The sequence below is a fragment of the Ambystoma mexicanum genome, chromosome 6q (genome assembly GCF_040938575.1).
Source record: "Ambystoma mexicanum isolate Mex_15411 chromosome 6q, UKY_AmexF1_1, whole genome shotgun sequence".
In the NCBI taxonomy this organism is placed as follows: domain Eukaryota; kingdom Metazoa; phylum Chordata; class Amphibia; order Caudata; family Ambystomatidae; genus Ambystoma; species Ambystoma mexicanum.
The window spans coordinates 1,308,158,694-1,308,177,457 of NC_090937.1; the positions used below are offsets into that span (position 1 = coordinate 1,308,158,694).

At 41.5% G+C, this 18,764-nt stretch overlaps 1 protein-coding gene across 2 annotated transcripts in view; it reads left to right on the top strand.

Annotated features, from left to right (window-relative positions):
• Window positions 1-18,764, top strand: part of TAPT1 (transmembrane anterior posterior transformation 1) — a 596,742-nt gene that overhangs the window by 188,579 nt on the left and 389,399 nt on the right. For both annotated transcript variants that reach the window (XM_069631915.1, XM_069631916.1), the window contains exons 6-7: window positions 9,839-9,936; window positions 13,856-13,925. In XM_069631915.1, coding sequence (XP_069488016.1) covers window positions 9,839-9,936; window positions 13,856-13,925 — 168 coding nt within the window. The remainder of the gene's footprint in view (window positions 1-9,838; window positions 9,937-13,855; window positions 13,926-18,764) is intronic.

Sequence of the window (18,764 nt, forward strand, 5' to 3'; positions counted from 1 at the left end):
CGTCTCTCAAGTTCTTCAGCTTCTTTCGTCCAGTGGTCGACTCTGCCTTCCAAGCCAAAAAGCCTTGCCTTTTTATGCAGGTTTCTCCCATTCATTCCAGCCTAGCTGACAATCACACAGCAGGGTGGCTGTCCTCCAGGGACAGCCAGCCGGCCAGTCCCCTTTTGGGTGCATTCCTGTAACCAAGGGGATTAAGACAGGGCGTTTTGGGCACCTCCCTCACTTCCTGCCCCTGCCAGACATACTGGAGCCAGAGGCGGGATTCACTTGTGAATCCCGCCAAAGACCAAACGAACCAAGAGACCAAACCTGGTTTGGCACGCAGAGTAAATCTCAAGAGGGACCTTTCCAACAAGAAATGGCAAAAAAACAAGACCGGGGCCATTTTGACAAAATGGGCACCCATGGGTGCCTCACTGCAGCTGCGAACGCAGCCCAGGGTAAAAACACACAATGGTAGTAAAAAGTAAACATTAGCCACCAGCCATTCATTATAGAAAGGGTAACATAAAAATGTTACATGAGAAACTAGACAAAGGGGATACTAAGTAACCCTTCCAGCACCCTATGGTAAAATAGTGTGTGCTGGGTCTAGAAAGTTACAAAATGTAAGTAAAGTCAATTTCACTTCACTGCTCTTGGAAACAGTAGGTTCTCCAAGAGAAGGTATTTAAACCTTTGGGAAATCTAAGGCTTCCCTGTGCCACTGCACTGAAGATGCTCTGTGACACAATGTAAAGATGATGCCTATGGATTTTTGTCAGACTCCAAAGTCAAAAGAAACATAGAAAACACACAGAAATAAAAGAACAAAGTCCCAAAGTTCAGCAAAAAGAGCTGGGGGTCTGTAAGGTGGGAGGAATTGAGCACTAAACGGAAAATTCTCCCTAACATGGCTCTTGGTATTTCACATAAGGCGCGGACTAAGTGGCTATACCTTAGGAAAATCATTGACTCATGGGGCGGCTGCTGCTTAGAGGCAAAAATGTAGGTAATTTAAGGAGGAAATCCAGGTCGCAACCCTTTAAGTACAACGTGTGATCTCTAACTATTCCCGGAGGAAAAATATATTCTTGTATACAGAGGTAGAGCATTGACAGCCTGTATTGTGAAGCAGTTAGTCAAACTGTAGTAAATCAACAGTAAATGGGACTTTATTTAGTTATAAAAACATAGGTAAAAATGTCTCAAATTACAACACACAATACAAAGGTAATTGCGAGTACTCAAAACACGTACTCTGGGTGGTGCAATTGCTAAAATAGTGCCTCAAGTCTATATGAAGTTCAAAAACTCTTCTAAATAGACGTCCTTATGGTTTTTTGGGACATACATAATTTATGGTCTCCAGTATGGTGTCTTGAACTTGGTGCAAAAAGTACAGCACGTGTAGCCTACGCCCTTAGCCTTAAGCTCTTATCTCAACATGTTTCTGGTCATTATCCTTGGAATGGTGAACATTTCTCAGGAGATTTAACAATATAGTCACTAGTAATAACTGGACTATTGTAATCTTGGTCCGGTCAGTCTTTAGTAAATGAATTTGTGTTCAATACTGCTCTCACTGTGTAGGCTGTTGATAAAAACATAGTGCATGGTCTAGGTTTGAAGATAGCGATTTGCCTCATTGCCAGTTTTTGGTGTACTAATTACCTTAATTGGCAGATGGGGGTAGTGATAGAGTATTCAGTCTCGGTAGATAGACCATGTTTGATAGCACTCTAGAAAAAACACACAATAATGGGTTTTAGAATTCTATCTTCTATTATATACTTGCATTCATTACTGTCTTTTCCCTCCTGAGTCGAAAGTTGTTAGTAGGCATAGTCACCTAGATTGTTAGCCATGGTGAAATATTTCAAACGACGGGGATATCTGAATCTGGTCGCTCCCTTTGTATCCCTGTTGCACGGTGGGCTCTATAGAGTTCCCCTGTAAGTTTCTGCATCTCTAATCAGTGTCTTGAGTATTACAGTGTAAGCGACATACCCTTCATAAAGGTGGATCACCATCTGACTGTGGTAACATGGGAGGACTGAATTACTTTTCTGCTGTCGATAGAAAAACCACAATAAGTATCTCGAGGCCCCCAGAAATTTTAGATTAAATCAAAAGTATCTAAAGGTTGTGCTACTTTGTTACAATTATTTTGCAATCGTCCCTCCAGCATCATAATGTCAAAAGGATGCATATTAGAATCACTATCAATGGTTTGTCATGTGGCGATGTAATGTGGTGCCAATTACTATCAAATTGCATAAGTCTCGCACTGAGCTTAAAATGTCAGTGATAGTTTAAAATAAACTGTGGCTAGTTTTAGCAGCTAGTGGTGCATACATTGTTTATGACGAAACTGTGTCGGTCTATCAAATTGTACACTCCCAGAGTGAACAGACGCTGTTTAGGTGTTAAATCTTGAGCTTACCTTCGGCGTGGTATCTTGCATATAGATCTCTCGTCATATGGAAAAGACTGTTGTCGCACGGTTACTATGGTGACTGTTAGTAAAAATAGAAGGTGGCGTTTAGAGTTGTGATCCCCCGAGGCCATATTGGAATAGTGTTAAGATCTCAACCTAGGCATCTGAAAATGCTAAATGCATGCTAAGAGCATATGTAAATTATACAGTATAAACTTGATATGGAATCCTAAAGTGACCCATAAAAAGTGGGTGCTGGTCTATCAATGTCTTGGATTGTTACGTGTTGCTAGAGTGGTGTTGGCTATAACTTATTATGATGGCAATAGGGTTTTGGAAATGATCAAATTTAAGGTGGCTCATAAGTGTGTAGCTCATGATGGGACAAGCAGTTGGTGGGGAAATGGAGTTTAGTAGGTATCTCATTTGATTTTATGCCATTCCACTGCCTCTTTAAGACCTCTTCTTTCACTTGGTAATGTAGATAAGTTATTGTTCTCTTTTAAATAGCTTCTCCTTTTTCATGGTTTGATTGGTGCCTTTTTATAGCTTGTAATACTGTCCAATTGAAGTCTTCCCATCCGTGGTTTTTATTTATAAAGTGTTTAACCAAGGGAGCATGCTTGATTTTATTTCTTAGGAAACATCTGTGTTCCATGATTCTGGTCTTTTTCTATTGGTTTTACCGATATATTTCAAACCACAGGGACCTGTTATTAGATTATGTGATCTGTGTTACAATTGGAGACCGAATTCTGGTTCCATATTTTGCTGATACCTATATCGACTTCTTTGGATTTTTTGTTTAAATTGCATATAGAGCAGTTGCCACATGGGTAGTGACCCACTATGAGGGTTAGGCCCCATGTAGAGGTAAGGCTCTAAGGGGTGGAGATCTTTGTAGTTTACTTCTACTCTCACAGTTAATGAGTGATGTGCAAAAATTGGGCGAGCTATTTGGTCACTGGGAGCAAATATTTTCCAGTGTTTGTTTATGATGTTTTGAATAGCAAGACTACGATTAGCAGTGGTCGACAAGCATATTGGTCGTCTTTTTTTGTTTTGTTTGTGCAAGTAGTACTTCTCTATTGTTATTGTAAGCTCTTTTGGCTCCTTTTTTTATTAGTTTTTTAGGATACCCTCTGTTTCTTAACCTTTTGGATAGGGTATATGCTTCCTCTTTCGAAAGCCTCTTTCAGACTGTTTCTTTTTAGACTAAGAAATTGACAGAGGGGCGATTATCCGGGAGATGTTTCACATGGTGGCTGTTGTAGTCTAGTAACGAGTTTCGGTCCGTTGGTTTGTGATATGGTTTGACTAAGATGTCCATTTTCATGGAAGATGGCGATATCCAAAAAGTCTGAACATTCGTTGCTCTTATTCATAGTACATTTTAGGTGATGATTCTGTGTGTTCAGCCACTCAAAACATTGATCTGCTATTTCGCTGGGGCCCTCCCATATAATCGGAATATCATCGATGTACTGGGTCCATATTTATATATGGTTCTTAAAGGGGTTGTTGGGGGCAGAGATGATAGATTTTTCCAAAGCTTCCTAGTAAAGATTGGCTAGGCTTGGGGCTTTGGTGGCTCCCATAGCTGTGCCTTCTATTTGTTGGTAGACTACTCCCAGGAAATTGAAGTAATTTTTGATAAGGGCCATTGCCACACACCACATGATGAAGGAATTTGGAACTGGGTCTTGGTCAGTTCTGTTATAATATTTATATTTATAAAGCGTGGACTATGGCCCGAAGGCATGTAGGCTGTTGTGCAGTATTTCTTCTATGGTCTCTAGTGTTGCTTGTTGGGGAGATACTAGTGTATAGTGACATTATTTCTAATTATTAAGAGGTTGGTATCTGGATTGAAGTCACTGTATTCAAATTTCCTTATCGCGTAACTGGTTGTTTTTTTAGACATGATGCCATATTAGTGTCCAATCCTTTCAAGTAGTGATCTGCAAATTTAGTTAGTAGTTCTAGTATGGAGTTTGTGCCTGCTATTATCAGTCGTCCTGGGGGTTTAAGGAGAGTTTTTTGAATTTTGGGGAGACAGTAGAAGGTAGGAGTGGTTGATCTCTCATTAACTAGAAATGTTGCGCATTCTTTGCTTATCCATCCCCTTTGTTCTGCCTTGGTCACTTTTTGGTCAATATTCAGCAGAAGATCTGGAGTCGGATTGTTTGTAAGGATTTTATAGTTTTCTTTTTGCAATTGAGACCTTCATTGATGTTGTCAGTTCTATTTAGGACCGCTATTCCTCCTGCTTTACCTGCTCTTTTAATGATTATCATTATTTGCCAGAGATTTCATGGCTGTTTTTTCAGCGTTACTAAGGTTTTGTAATACTTTTTTTTGTTTTTGGATTGGGTGTCTGATATGATTAAATAGCAGCCACAGAAAGAATACTGTGACTGTCATAGAATTATTTTATCATTTCTATGACAAATGTATATAGTTATAGCTTTTGGTTGTCCCGTATGTCTATTTAGTAAACCTGACATCTTGTTTATCAAGATCGTTTGTGCTTTAGAAGATTTTTTTCTGGATTTTTCCTAAACGTATAGTAATGAGAGAAAAAAAAGCCTACCAAATGAAATGTTAAGCTGTTTCTCAGTCAATGGTTTGGACTCCTAGAGGCGTTTTAAAAAATGTGTAGCCAACAACACATTTTATGGGTAAGGCGGAGAACAGATAGCGTTCTTGGATGAATGCATTGGAGTCATTGCATTGGCACAAACTTCTCCACACTCGTGCCATACAAGCATTGGTGATTCATGTCACCACCATATATGCCGTTGGCAAATGTATGCTTTCTGTCAGATTTAGCAAGTGTAGCCATGGTTCTGAAATCCGCTTTGTTTGTTTGCCTGACCTGTCTGGTTATCTTGATTTATGTTTCACTAAGGGACTACACAACTGTTAGATGTTTATTCTTTGGTGATTAAATAGCTCTCTGTTGTAATCCTTCTTTTTACTGCTAAAGCGCATTGGCCCATGTAGCTCCTTTTCTGTCACCATTCAGTAATACGAAAACATGCTTATAGACATAGACAGCATCTGCTTTGCGTCACATCACAGTATTCAATCCCAGAATAATGGGAACAGCTACATCACCTTAATTTTGATAATTTTATGACTATATTTTTAAGAAATTGATTGACAGCTGTTTAACATTGAAAATTACTACACACTATATTATAAACTTTGGTGCAATTCCTTCCTAACACAAGTTTGTTCCTAATGTTAAAAATCTTCATGCCAGTTTGACTTGTTTTCATTTTTATAATGGTCTGCAGTGGTAATTGGTGTAAATAAAATCGTTTCATTACATTCACTTTAGAAATCCCCCAAAGTACTATGATTTTCAGTCTTAAAAACCAGATCTTGTAAAAAAACAATCTTTCCGATGACCAGATTTTGTTTTTGAATTATACTATTCGCGCAGAAAGCACTCATCCCAGGAGTGCGTGAACTATGGAAATTAATATTCAAAAATCCTGTTTGTGGCATAGGGGGGCTTTATGGTGGTAGACTTTAAAGCAATCTCTTTCAATTCATTGTTTTGACGGTTGCAGATTAAAATACATACGATGTATTGGCATCTCTTTAAACTCAAGGGGATCATACGTTTAATGAGGTATTCGGGCATGTAACAAATTACTCTATTGTTGGGTAGCTGACTGCCGCCCAAGTTGGTGGTCCCAAGCCAAAGGTGAAGACCTCTGAAGAGGGTGCAGTTGTAAAAAAGGAAAGCGTTCCCTTTTGGCTTTCTGTGACTAAGGAAGTCTGTATATCCTTGTCCAGTTCACGTTGGTAGGTATCACAAAAGGGAAGCTTGCAATGCATACTTTGCTGGTGGTTAAAGCCTCAATTTCAAGTTTGCTGATTAGCTAAAGAGCTGGAAAAAGTGTGAACAAAGAGTTCATAAATGCAGGCTTCTACTGGCGGTTGGAGGCTGGATGTCAAACCTTTGGATTACCTAAAGAGAGAAAACGTGCCTTAATATGGTATACAGTGCTTCATGCTGGATTCATCCTGGTACTAAGCAAATCAGAAATGTCGTATTACCTCACTTGTTGAATTTGATGCCTTTCAAGTACCTTGGAAAGACGAAAAGCTGAGCTCTTGCTACATAACCAACACCTGCAGTTTTGTTGTCTCATGAGCTTCGGCTGGCAAGCATAGCAAGACACCCAGAAGACTCTACAAAAGAGGGCCTCGTCTGGTGTTTCGCAAAGACAAGAAAGGGCCCCATCTCAGTGTTGTGGATCTGGTGCACACAATTCCTTTTTTGAGTTACTTTGTCCCTTGCACTCTTCTATACACAGTGAGGGTTAATATCTGCTTTGTCGTGCCATAAAGTTTGCAAGGCTGCACTGTCACTGCTCTAGTGTGTTGGAGTTGGCCCAGAGCATTTCTCCTTTCTTCCTGTTTTGGTTCAAAGATACTGTGTGATCTACAATTTGGAAAGAGCACGGGGAAGGTGGATTTGCTAAATAAATAATCAAAAACCTTACACAGAAAACCTAGAAATTACAATTGCATCTTTTGTTCCTACAAGATTATTCCTTGCATAATGTGATTTAGCACTAGTACTTTCCATTTGATATTTTCGTTTGGCTTATTACAGCCAAAACCTTTAGACTTTGCCAATGCTGCTTTGTTTTATTTCGATAGCCGTGACATTTGTTTTCTGTGCTAATGGAAAGAGATCTTCTTGTTTGGGTTCCTTCTTGTTTGGGTTCCTTCTTGTTTCTAGATTAATCATTTTTCTAGAACGAACACACACCCACACCCACCTTTTATCTGGTAATTTGCTTTGTAACATTTAATTGTTTAGAACTGCACGTTTGGAAATATCCCTTCTTCCTTTCCCTTTGAGGAGATGATTCTGCTGATTGGATAGTGGCAATGGTGGTTTATTTTGAAATGCACCAAGATCTGCTCTTGCATAGATATCATTCACATGCTAAATCATAGATCAAAATGAGAAATGAGGATACCATCTCTAAAGCTGGTAAAAAGGTGCCAAAACAGACCAACCAAGGAGACTTAAGAAATCCATGCCAAGGGTCCTCTGTCGTGACTACTGCTGTGACACCCCATTCAGAGTTCTTCCTTTCGTCACCAGACCGAGGAATCGGGAGGCCGTGTCTGGCGCTGCTGCACATAGGATAATCTAGCTACATTTGCTTCTTCTAACCCAAGGTACTCTGGGGCTAATGGTAGAACTTACCTTGAGCCAAAGAGGTGCTCCACTGTGACTGGAGTGCGTGACTAGGCATTTTGGGTGTGCAACCATACCTCTGGTCCAGGCTTGTCAGCTTGGGCCCTTTAGGGAGCCCTGCGCAGGGCCCCCCCTAACGCATGTGGTAATGCTGAACATCTTGTTCTAAGTGACAAAGTAACTTTGCTTATTCTGATACTTCGTAAGACTTTGCTCCACTCCTACATTGACTTTTTCATATAGTTGGGGATTGGACTTAAAAAGCCTTAGAAGCGCCTGAAGGTGTCACTAGACCGTTTTGCTACTGTGTAACCAACCTTTTTCCTTCCAAAAAACTTTATCTGAAGTGGTTTTGCTAACTAAATCCAATTACCATTTATCTGTAAATCAGTGCGCGGTAGTACCGATAATACGGTAGAATTGTCATTATTGTCAAACACTGTAACAATTTTAATTGCGAGTAACTACTATTAATCACCTCTGAAAAGTATTAAGAATTCCTGTGTGTTTTGGTTAGTATTTCTGTACCTTCCTTGTGTAAATAAGAATACATGTATATTTTTAATATAGCATTTACTATGTAAGAGTTTCTTTGACAGTTGTATTTGCTGGGTTCAATGTACTACAGCTCAGATCTTCCTACTATGACAAACCTGGGTCCTCTGCCATTATTCCAAGATCCTTTGGGTTGTACAGACTTCTACTGAGATTTGGGGACCTGCATGCCAAGGCATAGATTTATAGAGTCTTACCTCAAGTTGACTTTAGGAAAACTCCCCTAACAATCCCTAGTTAGGGTAAGCATTCAGAAATCAATAAATAACTTCTAGTTGACCTATTTTATTGCAACTTTGATTAATTTGTTGCTGCACTCCAGAAGAAAGTCCTGTATAGGGAAAATAATGATCCACAAAGTGTGTGAATTATCCAAACCTTTTTAATACGCAATTGTACTAGCCACTTTCTCTTTGATTGTTCTTGACATGCTACAGCTTTCCGATATAGCGAACCTTTTCCAGGACATCATATGCCTTAAGTGACTTGAAGACTGCTGAGATTAACAAACTGGAATACACAGAAGCCTGCAATACCTGTATAAAATCCTGTAAGTAATTTTCCTATTACAGCCTAGTTGTGACATCAGTACTAAACCATGATGGCGTATGACAGTGGACCTGTTATGCCAAAATGAGCTGCTTGGGCTAGCACAGAGCAGAGTGCCTGCTGCTGCTAGAGCACTACAATAAAGGTGCGATCATCTTTTCAGATTCCATTCTCCGTGTCCATTCACAGGCATTGGTCAATAGGAAGCACTTTCTTTTAGTATGTTTTAATGCCCTCTGGGGTTTAGTACCAACATATATGCATGTTCCCACTTATACCACAAAAATGTTTTAAATGATTATACATTCTTTGTAAAACATTACATACTGTTTTATTTGGGGTTGGGGGGTGTCCATATTATAAGATTCTACATAACATCAATTGGAACATCTCACACATGATTACAAGACCAAACATTGAAGAATGCCAGTGTGCATGTTTGTGTATAGCATAAAATACACACCCATACCTGAAAAGTATATTACAAGTCACTTGGTAGTTTTGTGCCCTTCTAAAGGAACTCTGCCTTCAGCCGCGTTTCTCTAGATGGTCCTGTAACCCCTTTGTAACTTGTAATATGCGTACATCGTATGCTTGGGGGTATACGTAATATTCAACCATCATTTTGCACTGTAGTATGTCTGAGATTTAACCTTTGTGGTGTTCCTTTTCCTAATTAAGGAATGAGACAAGGTATTTGTATGATGTGAACACATTGTAGAGGAAGATTAAATGATAACGCTGAAGCAGTGATGTCGTACATTATCAAATATATTTCATTGGGTTGTGGGGAGAAGTAATGGTTTGATCTGGTATACACAATCACGCAACCAGACAACTCTTGGTTCATTCGAAATTAATATGTGATGTGAGCAATGCACAAGCGTGATAAATGTGTATATTTAAATACCTAATTTCTGATCTTTTTGAAAACTTTGATTCCTAATTTTCAAAACAAGCCTATTGTAAGGAATAAATATATCAATATCTGCAGTATTTTACATTGTGTCTCGATCAGTACATTAAGCGCATGACATGCATGTCAATATATCCATGATTTTCCTTAATCTATGCTAATAAAGTTTTACACGCCATTCTTATTCTGGTTCAAGCAACCACTCTTAATGTTGCATTCAACTCCCACAACAAGTCTCTACTTACCATCATGATGTCCAATAATGTAAGTATTTATTGCATGAATGTCCTCAGCAGACAACTGTCAAATGGGAAAACTTTTAAATGCCTCTGTGGTCTAGCTGTTTGCATGGCCATTTTAATTCTCCTCAAAACCTTCTTAATATTTTTACTGTCCTATTTACTCATTATTTCAAGCATGAATGCATGTGTGGTAACCAGGGGCATTATTCGCTGGCAGAATCTTTGAGAGAAACAAGAAATTGATAAACATGTATTGCACTGTGTTAAAAGAGATGCACAATTGGCTATAGAAGTGACTTTTAATAAAGCATATAGTGTGAGGGATATGGGAACATCAAATTGCCCTAGTAGCTCAACTCCTTGCATAACAAACAACCAGCTAGTGCACATGCAGTGTGATGGGAAGTGATCCGGGGTTACCCAATGATTTTGTCTACTAGAACATGGGAGCAGCCACGTTCTGGCTGAGTTTGGTCAAAATTGTTAACGCAGTTGCTTTCATCTACTAAGCCTGGGATCAATTCCAGATTAGCTGGACCAGATAACTGGTGCAAATGTGTAACACAACTATAGTTAGTCGACTTCTAGAAATAACCTGCTATAAAGGCCTTTAGCAACACAACCAAAGACAAAGCTGTTGGGGAGTTTTATCATTTTTATGCTTCATCCCCTCTCTAGTGAGACCCCAACCCTTTTTGCTGGACTACTGGACCTTTTTTCTTTAAATCCTCAATGAGTGGAGCCTTTTTCCACTCACTCATTCTTGTGGGCTCTGACTTTTGGAACTCTGGAACTCTATTCTTTGTATTCTACCTGTACTATGGAGTCTGTCTGCTCCATAGCTCTTCAATGCATCTGTATCTCCCTATTGTTTCTCACAGCTCCTTATGGGCTGTTTTGCTGGGGACCCTTGGGGTCCTCCTTTGAGATTTATCCTCAAGTGACTGCAGTTCTAAGGATAGACTAAGCATCTCTCCTAAAACGTTATAATCTGAGAGATTGGCACACACCACCTTCAGTGGAGTTCCAAAGGGATGCTTAGTATCCCCCTTCTCTCTGCTGCTGTGACCTTTTAGTCACATAGACCATCTCCTAGTTATAGCTGGTGACAGTGGACGTGTTATACCAACTATTGTCATTATTGTACTGCAGGCAGGCCTCTTCTTTTTTCGACATTACTAGTGCGATTAGATTTTGATTTGATATTAGCATTTATAATGTGCATATATTCCCACAGGGGGAACCTGGCAGAATCTGCATATAGGTGCGGATCGAATTTAAGTGAGGTCAAAAAGGCTGCTTGTAGGACAGCCGAAGACTCATTTGAACAAATATGTTTTAAGCGGTTTTCAAAAAAAGAGATTAGGGACTTAATTTTTCACAACTGAAAATGCAAGTTGCAAGCACGTGGACCCACTGAAGAGAAACGGCCATCTCCCCATGAGATTGTTATTGAAGGGGGGGTAATGTCGGGAACCTTTTCCCCCTTTGAGTGCAGAATATGTGTAGGGCAATGAAGGGCTATCCTGAAGATCAGATAGTTAGGCGCAAGGCCATGGATGTGTGTGTGGGTGTGGAGGAGGCGGGGGGGGGGGTGAATGTGTGTGTGGCCTTTGGTGGGAACCCTTGGTTGTCCCCACCTAGGCTCCAGAGTGTCTGGGCAGACAGGAAGTCGGGGAGGAGTTTTCACCCCCCCCCCCCTGTCCTTTGTCCGCCAGAGTGCCTGAATAGGGCCAGTTCCCACAGGGGGTCCTAATTGGACAGTCAAACGCCCCTTTCTGTAAAATGCTGAGGGATTGCAGAGGAGTGTGTGCTGGAACTGTATAAAAGGTGAGCCTTCTGGAGTAAAAAAAAAGTCGACCACTGGAAGCTGCAGTAACCGAAGATGACCAGAGACACCTGCAGACTGCAGACCCTTTGCAGCACAGTGAAGTGACCACTGCTGTCCTGACCTTGTTTTCTGTTTGACGGAGAAGCTCTGAAGATATCTCCTTCCCTTTGGCTGGTATGAACAACCAGTCCTAAGACAAACTTTGTGTTGAGCCATCTCCCGGATCCTAGAAGTTTCCAGAGCTGCAGAAGACCTGCTGCTCATTTCGAGTGCATCGTTGTGGAAAGGCCGACCTTGTCCAAATCTTTACTGAGCCCCCAAGGACAGTCCAGAGATCCGATCCAACTTGCATAGACACCCTCAACAGAGTGTGGGACTGTAGGAAGCAGATAGGTTTGAACGGGCGATTTGCGTCCTTTGTTGGTGCTGCAGAAAAGGCAACAAATCCATAGAGTGCACAGAAGTTGATGGAAGCTGTACCAGAGGTACTCCCTTGAGACGGCTGCTGAGAGATCCCGACCACTGTCCTGCCTTTCGTCATCAGACCAAGGAATCCAGAGGTCGGGTCCAGCACAGCCACAATATAGATAATCCAGTCACAACGTGTTCAAACCTAAGGTACTGTGGGGAGGAGGAAGTTATTGTTTACCTTGACCTGTAAAGTTGCTTCAGAGCATTGGAGTGAACCCAGAGGTGTCCAGGGTACCGCCTCTTACCTCAGACCCAAGCCACTGCTTGCATCACCCTTGCGAGTCCTTAAACAAGGTCTCTGTTGTTAGTGTTAACTTGCTGCATCTTTTAAGATTAGACTGGAAGAAATCCACAGGAGCTCTTCTTGTTCTACAGAAGAAATAACATTAGGGTCCACGCTGCTATGCGCTTAATTAAAAATTGTTTTTCAATTCAACTGCTACGTGGATCATTTCCAATATCGCCTCAAAAATAATTTAGGACATATCCATTCTGGATGCAATGAAATAGCCACACCATGTAAATTCAAAATTCTGATTAATTTGGATCTGACCATTATGAATTCAAAAAACGGTGATATTGGAAATGATACACCTAGTAGTTGAATAATTGAAAAACAATTTTGAATTAAGCACATATCAGCGTGGACCCTAATGTTATTTCTTCAGTTTAATGTCCCAATCCACAGCTGCCTCTGGGACTCTCCCTGCTCTTTTTTGTATGAACTTCTTGTTCTACAGCCTGCCAAGCCTTTGAGCGTTCTCCGAACTGCCTTTAGCTAGGGCTGTGTTTTTGGACTTAAGAGTTCTTCGCTCAGCAAGTATTTTATCTAGAACCTTGAACCTAGCTAGCCTTGCACCAACCAAGCATTTTTCACTCTGAAAGTCACTTGCTTAGATGTATGTGCAGAGTAAATGTCTTACCGTATTTCTGCTAAGAACTGCAATTACCCGTAATTACCGATAATGCAATAGCCTTATCTCTTCCCTTTCTAACGTTGCAACTAATGCAACTGAGAACAATCATAAAAGCGAGTGTCCTTTGAAGTGTATTAACAAATTCCGAACTGTTCTAGTGTTAAGGTATGATGTATTCAAAGGTATTCCGGTGTAAATATAAAAAATATATACTTTTATGTAACTTGTATGTCTAAGAGATTTTGATGTGGCTGTCTAACTAGGTTCAGTGTACTTAGCTACAGTTGAGCCTGACTGCTCTGCCACTCTACCAAGGTCCTGAGTTGGAACACACTGATACTGTGAGTTGGGGGATCTACAAACCACTGGGATAGCTTACTAAAATGTTTCTATTAATGGGACTTTAGGAACCCCCCCTTCCCCCAGGAAAAGGCCTAATGAATAATATCACTAGTAGTCCTCCGTATAGAACATGCTGCAGCCTACTTGCTCCATTGGCACTAATGAGTTACTAGACTCAGTTTTATCTTGGAAGTATTGGTTTAGAAGTCAGGCCATGAACAAATTATACAGCAGAAGCATTATCGCACAGATCAACTCTCGCATGAAGACTGTATTAACTCCAACCCCAGTTTTAAAAAGTACATTTCTCTAGCCTACTGCTTTCTGAAGTTTACTGTGATTGGTTCACTTATATTAATGATTGCCATTTAAAATTGCAGTTTGTCGAAATTAAAGGAAGTGTTTTCAAGAAGTTTGAGAAAAACAATCTGTTCCAAATGTCAAATAGTGGTAAGTGCAGCTTGATATTAAGACATATTGTTTTTGTAACATGTATTATATACAGCATGTCCATGCATTGTGTTTTTAGAAGGTTTATGCTGTCATTTAATTGTTGTGATTGCCTTCTTGAGTTAAAAATAAATATATATTTTGTACTGGGCAGCCCTGAAAGACAGATTTGTTTTCCGGAATCCTGCCTTGGTACATTAGATATGGTCTTATTTTGTGAAGGCAGGATTCATCTTTGTCATGCACCCACCATGCACAGCGTAGTACACTAAATTAAAGCTACTGTTATATTTGGTAGAAGATATCCTCTGCTTGTTCTGCACTTTCTAGCATGCCCAGCGCTGACTGTGTACCTTTCCTTCTTCATTTTCACTGGTACGGCATAGTAACATGTCGTCCCCCACTAAACTTCTGCGTTCCATGGTGCTGTTGATAGTTCTGGGTATAGTCGTGATAACCAGTTCTCCTAGAACCACCTATTCACTGAACCGTCTATGTATTTATTAATGCTATTTATTGGGATTATCCTGGGTGTATGACAGCATTGCACTGTACAAAGAACAATAGGTCACATTGATTGTTAAAAAGCAGGGCAGGGGGAACACAGGAGAGATCATTGCAAATCTGAAATGTTGGGAGTTTACAATCACTGCCATTTAAAATGTAAGTGATATTGATTGAGATCCAATCTCTTGTCTTGTGTCATACAGACCACTTGCTTGGTCATGCGTGATATATTCTTAAATGTGAGTTCCGTACATTTTTGAGTTCTTACTGTCAATTGTCTTTTCCTTCTTTGAAATGTTGGTGTTTTTAATGTCGAAGAATCCAACTGTTTTGATAATGCATCTGTATTGCTAAATGGTACTGGTTCGCACTGCCCTGAATCAATGAGTAACCATTTTCTTGATGCCTTGCAAGTGCAACTCAAGCTGAGGAATGAGATCCACTGTTGGTAGTCATGCGGGGTGCAGGGCATACCACTCATGTAATTGGGTCAGCACACGCCAACACTTAAAATTTTCCTCACAACTCTAGTGACTGAGTTGGCGGCATTACAGTAAGCTCTCAAATATTATAACACTATATCCCTCACATCACGGATGTCAAAGATATTACTGATAAGTAAGGTAGGTTTTCAGTTACCATTGAAGGATCTTGTTTAGATTGTTGCAAAGGCTGGGGTGCATATATCGCCTCCCAGCTCATTTCTCGTAATACCCTTCCTATTATGTTCATTCTACATGCATGTTGAACTCCCGAGGGCCAACATAAACATCCCTCTCCATCCCAGCTAGTGCATTCAAATGGTCCTCTCCATTTATCCCCCCCAACCTCCGTAAGTCCTTCTCGAGTTCCCCCTCTCCCTTCGTCAATCCCTACCTAACTCCCACTGTCTCAACCCTTCACTCTGTCTATCGAACTCTCAATTTACATCATGCACAATCCGGGATGTAACTAATAACATGCTGTTCTAGCAAGATTCAGGAGATCATGCTATTATTTATACATCTTCATGTCACCAGAGCACTCAAAATGGATGTATGCAGTTAGAAGCCCAGAAGTCTATTTCACCCTGCTGCCTATTTCATCTAATGTGAAACAGTGTTGACGAGGGACAGATGAATGGGGCCCTTGTCGCTCCGGCCCCTCCCTCATTCCACGCAGGGATGAGGGAGGGACTGGATGAGGAAGGGAAGCCTGCACAGGCTAAGGGTGCAGTGTTGTGTGCCGCAGGTTCCACTGCCCGTCCGACGTTTGCTAAGACTATGCCATGCAACTGATGCCATGTTGTTTGATGCCGCCTCTGGCTTTAATACCTGCCCGCTGAGCCCTCTGCGGTGAACCCTGTGCAGGCTAAGGGCGTGGTGTTGTGTGCGCCGCCGTTGTTAGGTGCTGATGGTGTGGCGCCATCACGAGATGACTTTTGACTTTTCCTGCTCCAATTGCTGACAGCATCCGTCCAGTTTATTGAACAGCACAGTCCTCCGCTTCTCTCCTGTTCAAAGTGTGCCTGACCTCCTGAGGTGGCCCGAAGAGTCCGGGCATTATCTGGACTGTCTGTACCTCAACTGTTTCCGGCTAGGCCGCCTGGTGAGTTTGCCATGCATTGTGTAGTACCTTATCTCCCTTTTTCTCTCTTCTTATCCTGCGCCTTCTTCTTTCCATGGTGCTCTGTATTTCACCTATTTTCTCAAATTGCTAAATTATCACCTATCCTAACTCCCTCTTGAAGCCTGTAAGAAGAAAGTTCAAAAGGAGCCTCCTGGTCTCCAATCCAGGCCTACCCATTGCTGACACCTCTGTCACTCCTTCCTCCAGGCAGACTGTTGGGTAAGGATTTGTAGAGTCCAACTGGTGTGGGATTTTACAAGACTTAATAAAGGCCTGTACTACACAAGTTGGTAGTGTGACTGAGCAGCCAGGCTCATTTTAGGGTAATGTGAGCTGTAGAGCTGTACAATGAAATCAGTAAATACAGGTATCCAAGTAAACATCTACACCCTTAAAGGTATAGTATAAATATGTGTTTATATATACACAAGGAATTGGACAATCTTTAAAAAGCAGCAACTACTAATAACATGAATCCCAAAAGTTAGGATTCAGTTGTAACAAGGCAATAAATCAGGTGAGTTACTTTTCATGTTATTCATTTTCCAGCACTGCGAGTGACATCATTTGAGGTCACCAATAACACTTATTTGTGATCACAATTGTAATATTGAGTTATAAGGAGGGACAGGTTATAGTTGGATCAGAACATACTTCGTACTTTGAAAAACAGATTCTCCCAGAGGGATGTAGGCAATCTTTTATCCCAGCAATAATAGTGTTCATCAATTAAAACCTGTAAGGCGACACACACTGCCAATGCCAATAGGTTCAGAAGGGGGCCTTTAGGGAGCCAGGACAGCCAACATCAATGAGCTAGTTAAAACTTCTGAAGCCCTTTTCTTAGAATTTCTTTTAGAAAAGTCTGTAGTTCAAATATAAAATCACAGCAGCTCAAGAGGAGCCACCTTGAAGAGAACCTCAAGCTGCAAAGCCAGTTCAAGTGAGTTGAGGTCCACTCTAAAGAGGGTAAAATAGCACTCCCCACAGTAGGAAGCACCACAAATGGCAAAAGTTTGATGTACCCCAATCCCCACAGTACCCGTCAACTGAAGAATGTGTTCCAGCTGCATGCCTGCTTGTTGCAGAACCTTGTTCCAGGTCCTTGGTCGTGGTGACTAAATGGAGGACATCTGGCGGGCTCCTGCAGCAGCACTCGAGAAAGGGACTCGGCAGCAATCGATTCTCCTTGATTCAGTGGCTCTGTCGTTTTGGTGCCTTTTCCTCAGCGCCAAAGAAAGAACAGCTCCGGTTAGAAGTTACTTGATACCTCAGCCCTGGACTCTGGATGAAGATTTCCTGCTTCTGTAGAGTCCTCTGGATGCGCACAAAGTTTTGGCCGGATTCGCACTTCTGAAGAAAATATACTCTATGATGGTCAGGGGTCCCCAGGCATTGGCATTCTGCAGCCTTGGAAAGTCGCAGCAAGTTGGGGGTTGCGCCAAAATGAAGCTTGTCTTAAGGCTAGTTAGTCCCACAAGCTTAAGGGAGGACGTCTTCCCGTACGGGTCTTCCCAGTCGAAACGAAAACAGGGTCAACACAGCTGCAGGGCTTCAGCGGGCACTTCACAGTCCAGGAGGATGCTACTGACGTTGCTTCACATCTACTTCGTCGGATGCTGTACGTCAGTGTTCGACTCTGCCTTTTAGTCCCAAAAACCTCGCCAAACTTAAGCAAGTTCCCATTCATTCCTAGCCCTAGGCTTTCAATCGCCAGCAGGGTGGCTGTCCTTGACAGCCAGCCGGCCAATCAGAACTGGTTTCACTCATGCACACCTAGAGACAAAGGACCGGGTACGTTTCAGGACCCTCCCCCACTTCCTGCCTTTCCAGACACTCTAAAAATGCAAAAAAATAAAATAAATAAAATAAAGTGCTCACACAGCCCCCGGGCATCGAGGCGCTGTTACAGGAATTGTTTGTTTTTTAGTTGCATAATGTTTTCTTTTTTTTTTCTTAGTTGCGTAACTACAACGTGCTTAAATAGAGGTTTCTAAGTGCGGACCCGGGGATCGAACCTGTGTTGCTTCGTGTTGTCTTGCTTCCAAGGCGAACACGTTGCCGCTGAGCTATCCTCCCGGCACTGGAGAGGCTGAAGCCTTCGAAGGCAAAATGCACAAAGGACTCAAACCCCATTCAAACATAGTAAAACCCCAGAAGGATCTAAATGACAAGAAATGGCAAAGAAGACTGGGGCCATTTTGAGAAAATAGTCACCCTTTGGTGTTTTACTGCAGCTGAGCTATCGGCCTGCAGATACATGGCACGAGGTAGTAAAAAAAAAAAGAAAACTAGCACCAGCCATTCAAGTGACTTTAGTGTAACAGAATGTTACATGAGAGTGGGATAAAGGAGTTACTATGCACCCTCCACCCCCCCCCCCCCCCCAGCACTCCACATAGGGTGGTGTGTGCTGGACCCACAAAAGAAAAGGTAACAGGCGTCATCTTACTATTCTTGGGAACAGTAGTTCACCCAAGAAAATGTGTTAAACATTAAGAGAAGTTCAAAGGACTTCTCAGTGGCGCTGCACAAAAGGTGCTGTGTGTCACAATGTAAAAAGTAGATGACCATGGAGTTTACCAGACTCCATTAAGCGGTAAGAAACGCACAAATCCGAGTCAGAAAAACATGAGAGAGTGAGAAAAAAGTCCCACTCACTCAGGAATTAAAAGTAAAAAGCCCTGTGTCCAGCAAAAGAGCTGGGGGTCTCAAAGGTTAAAG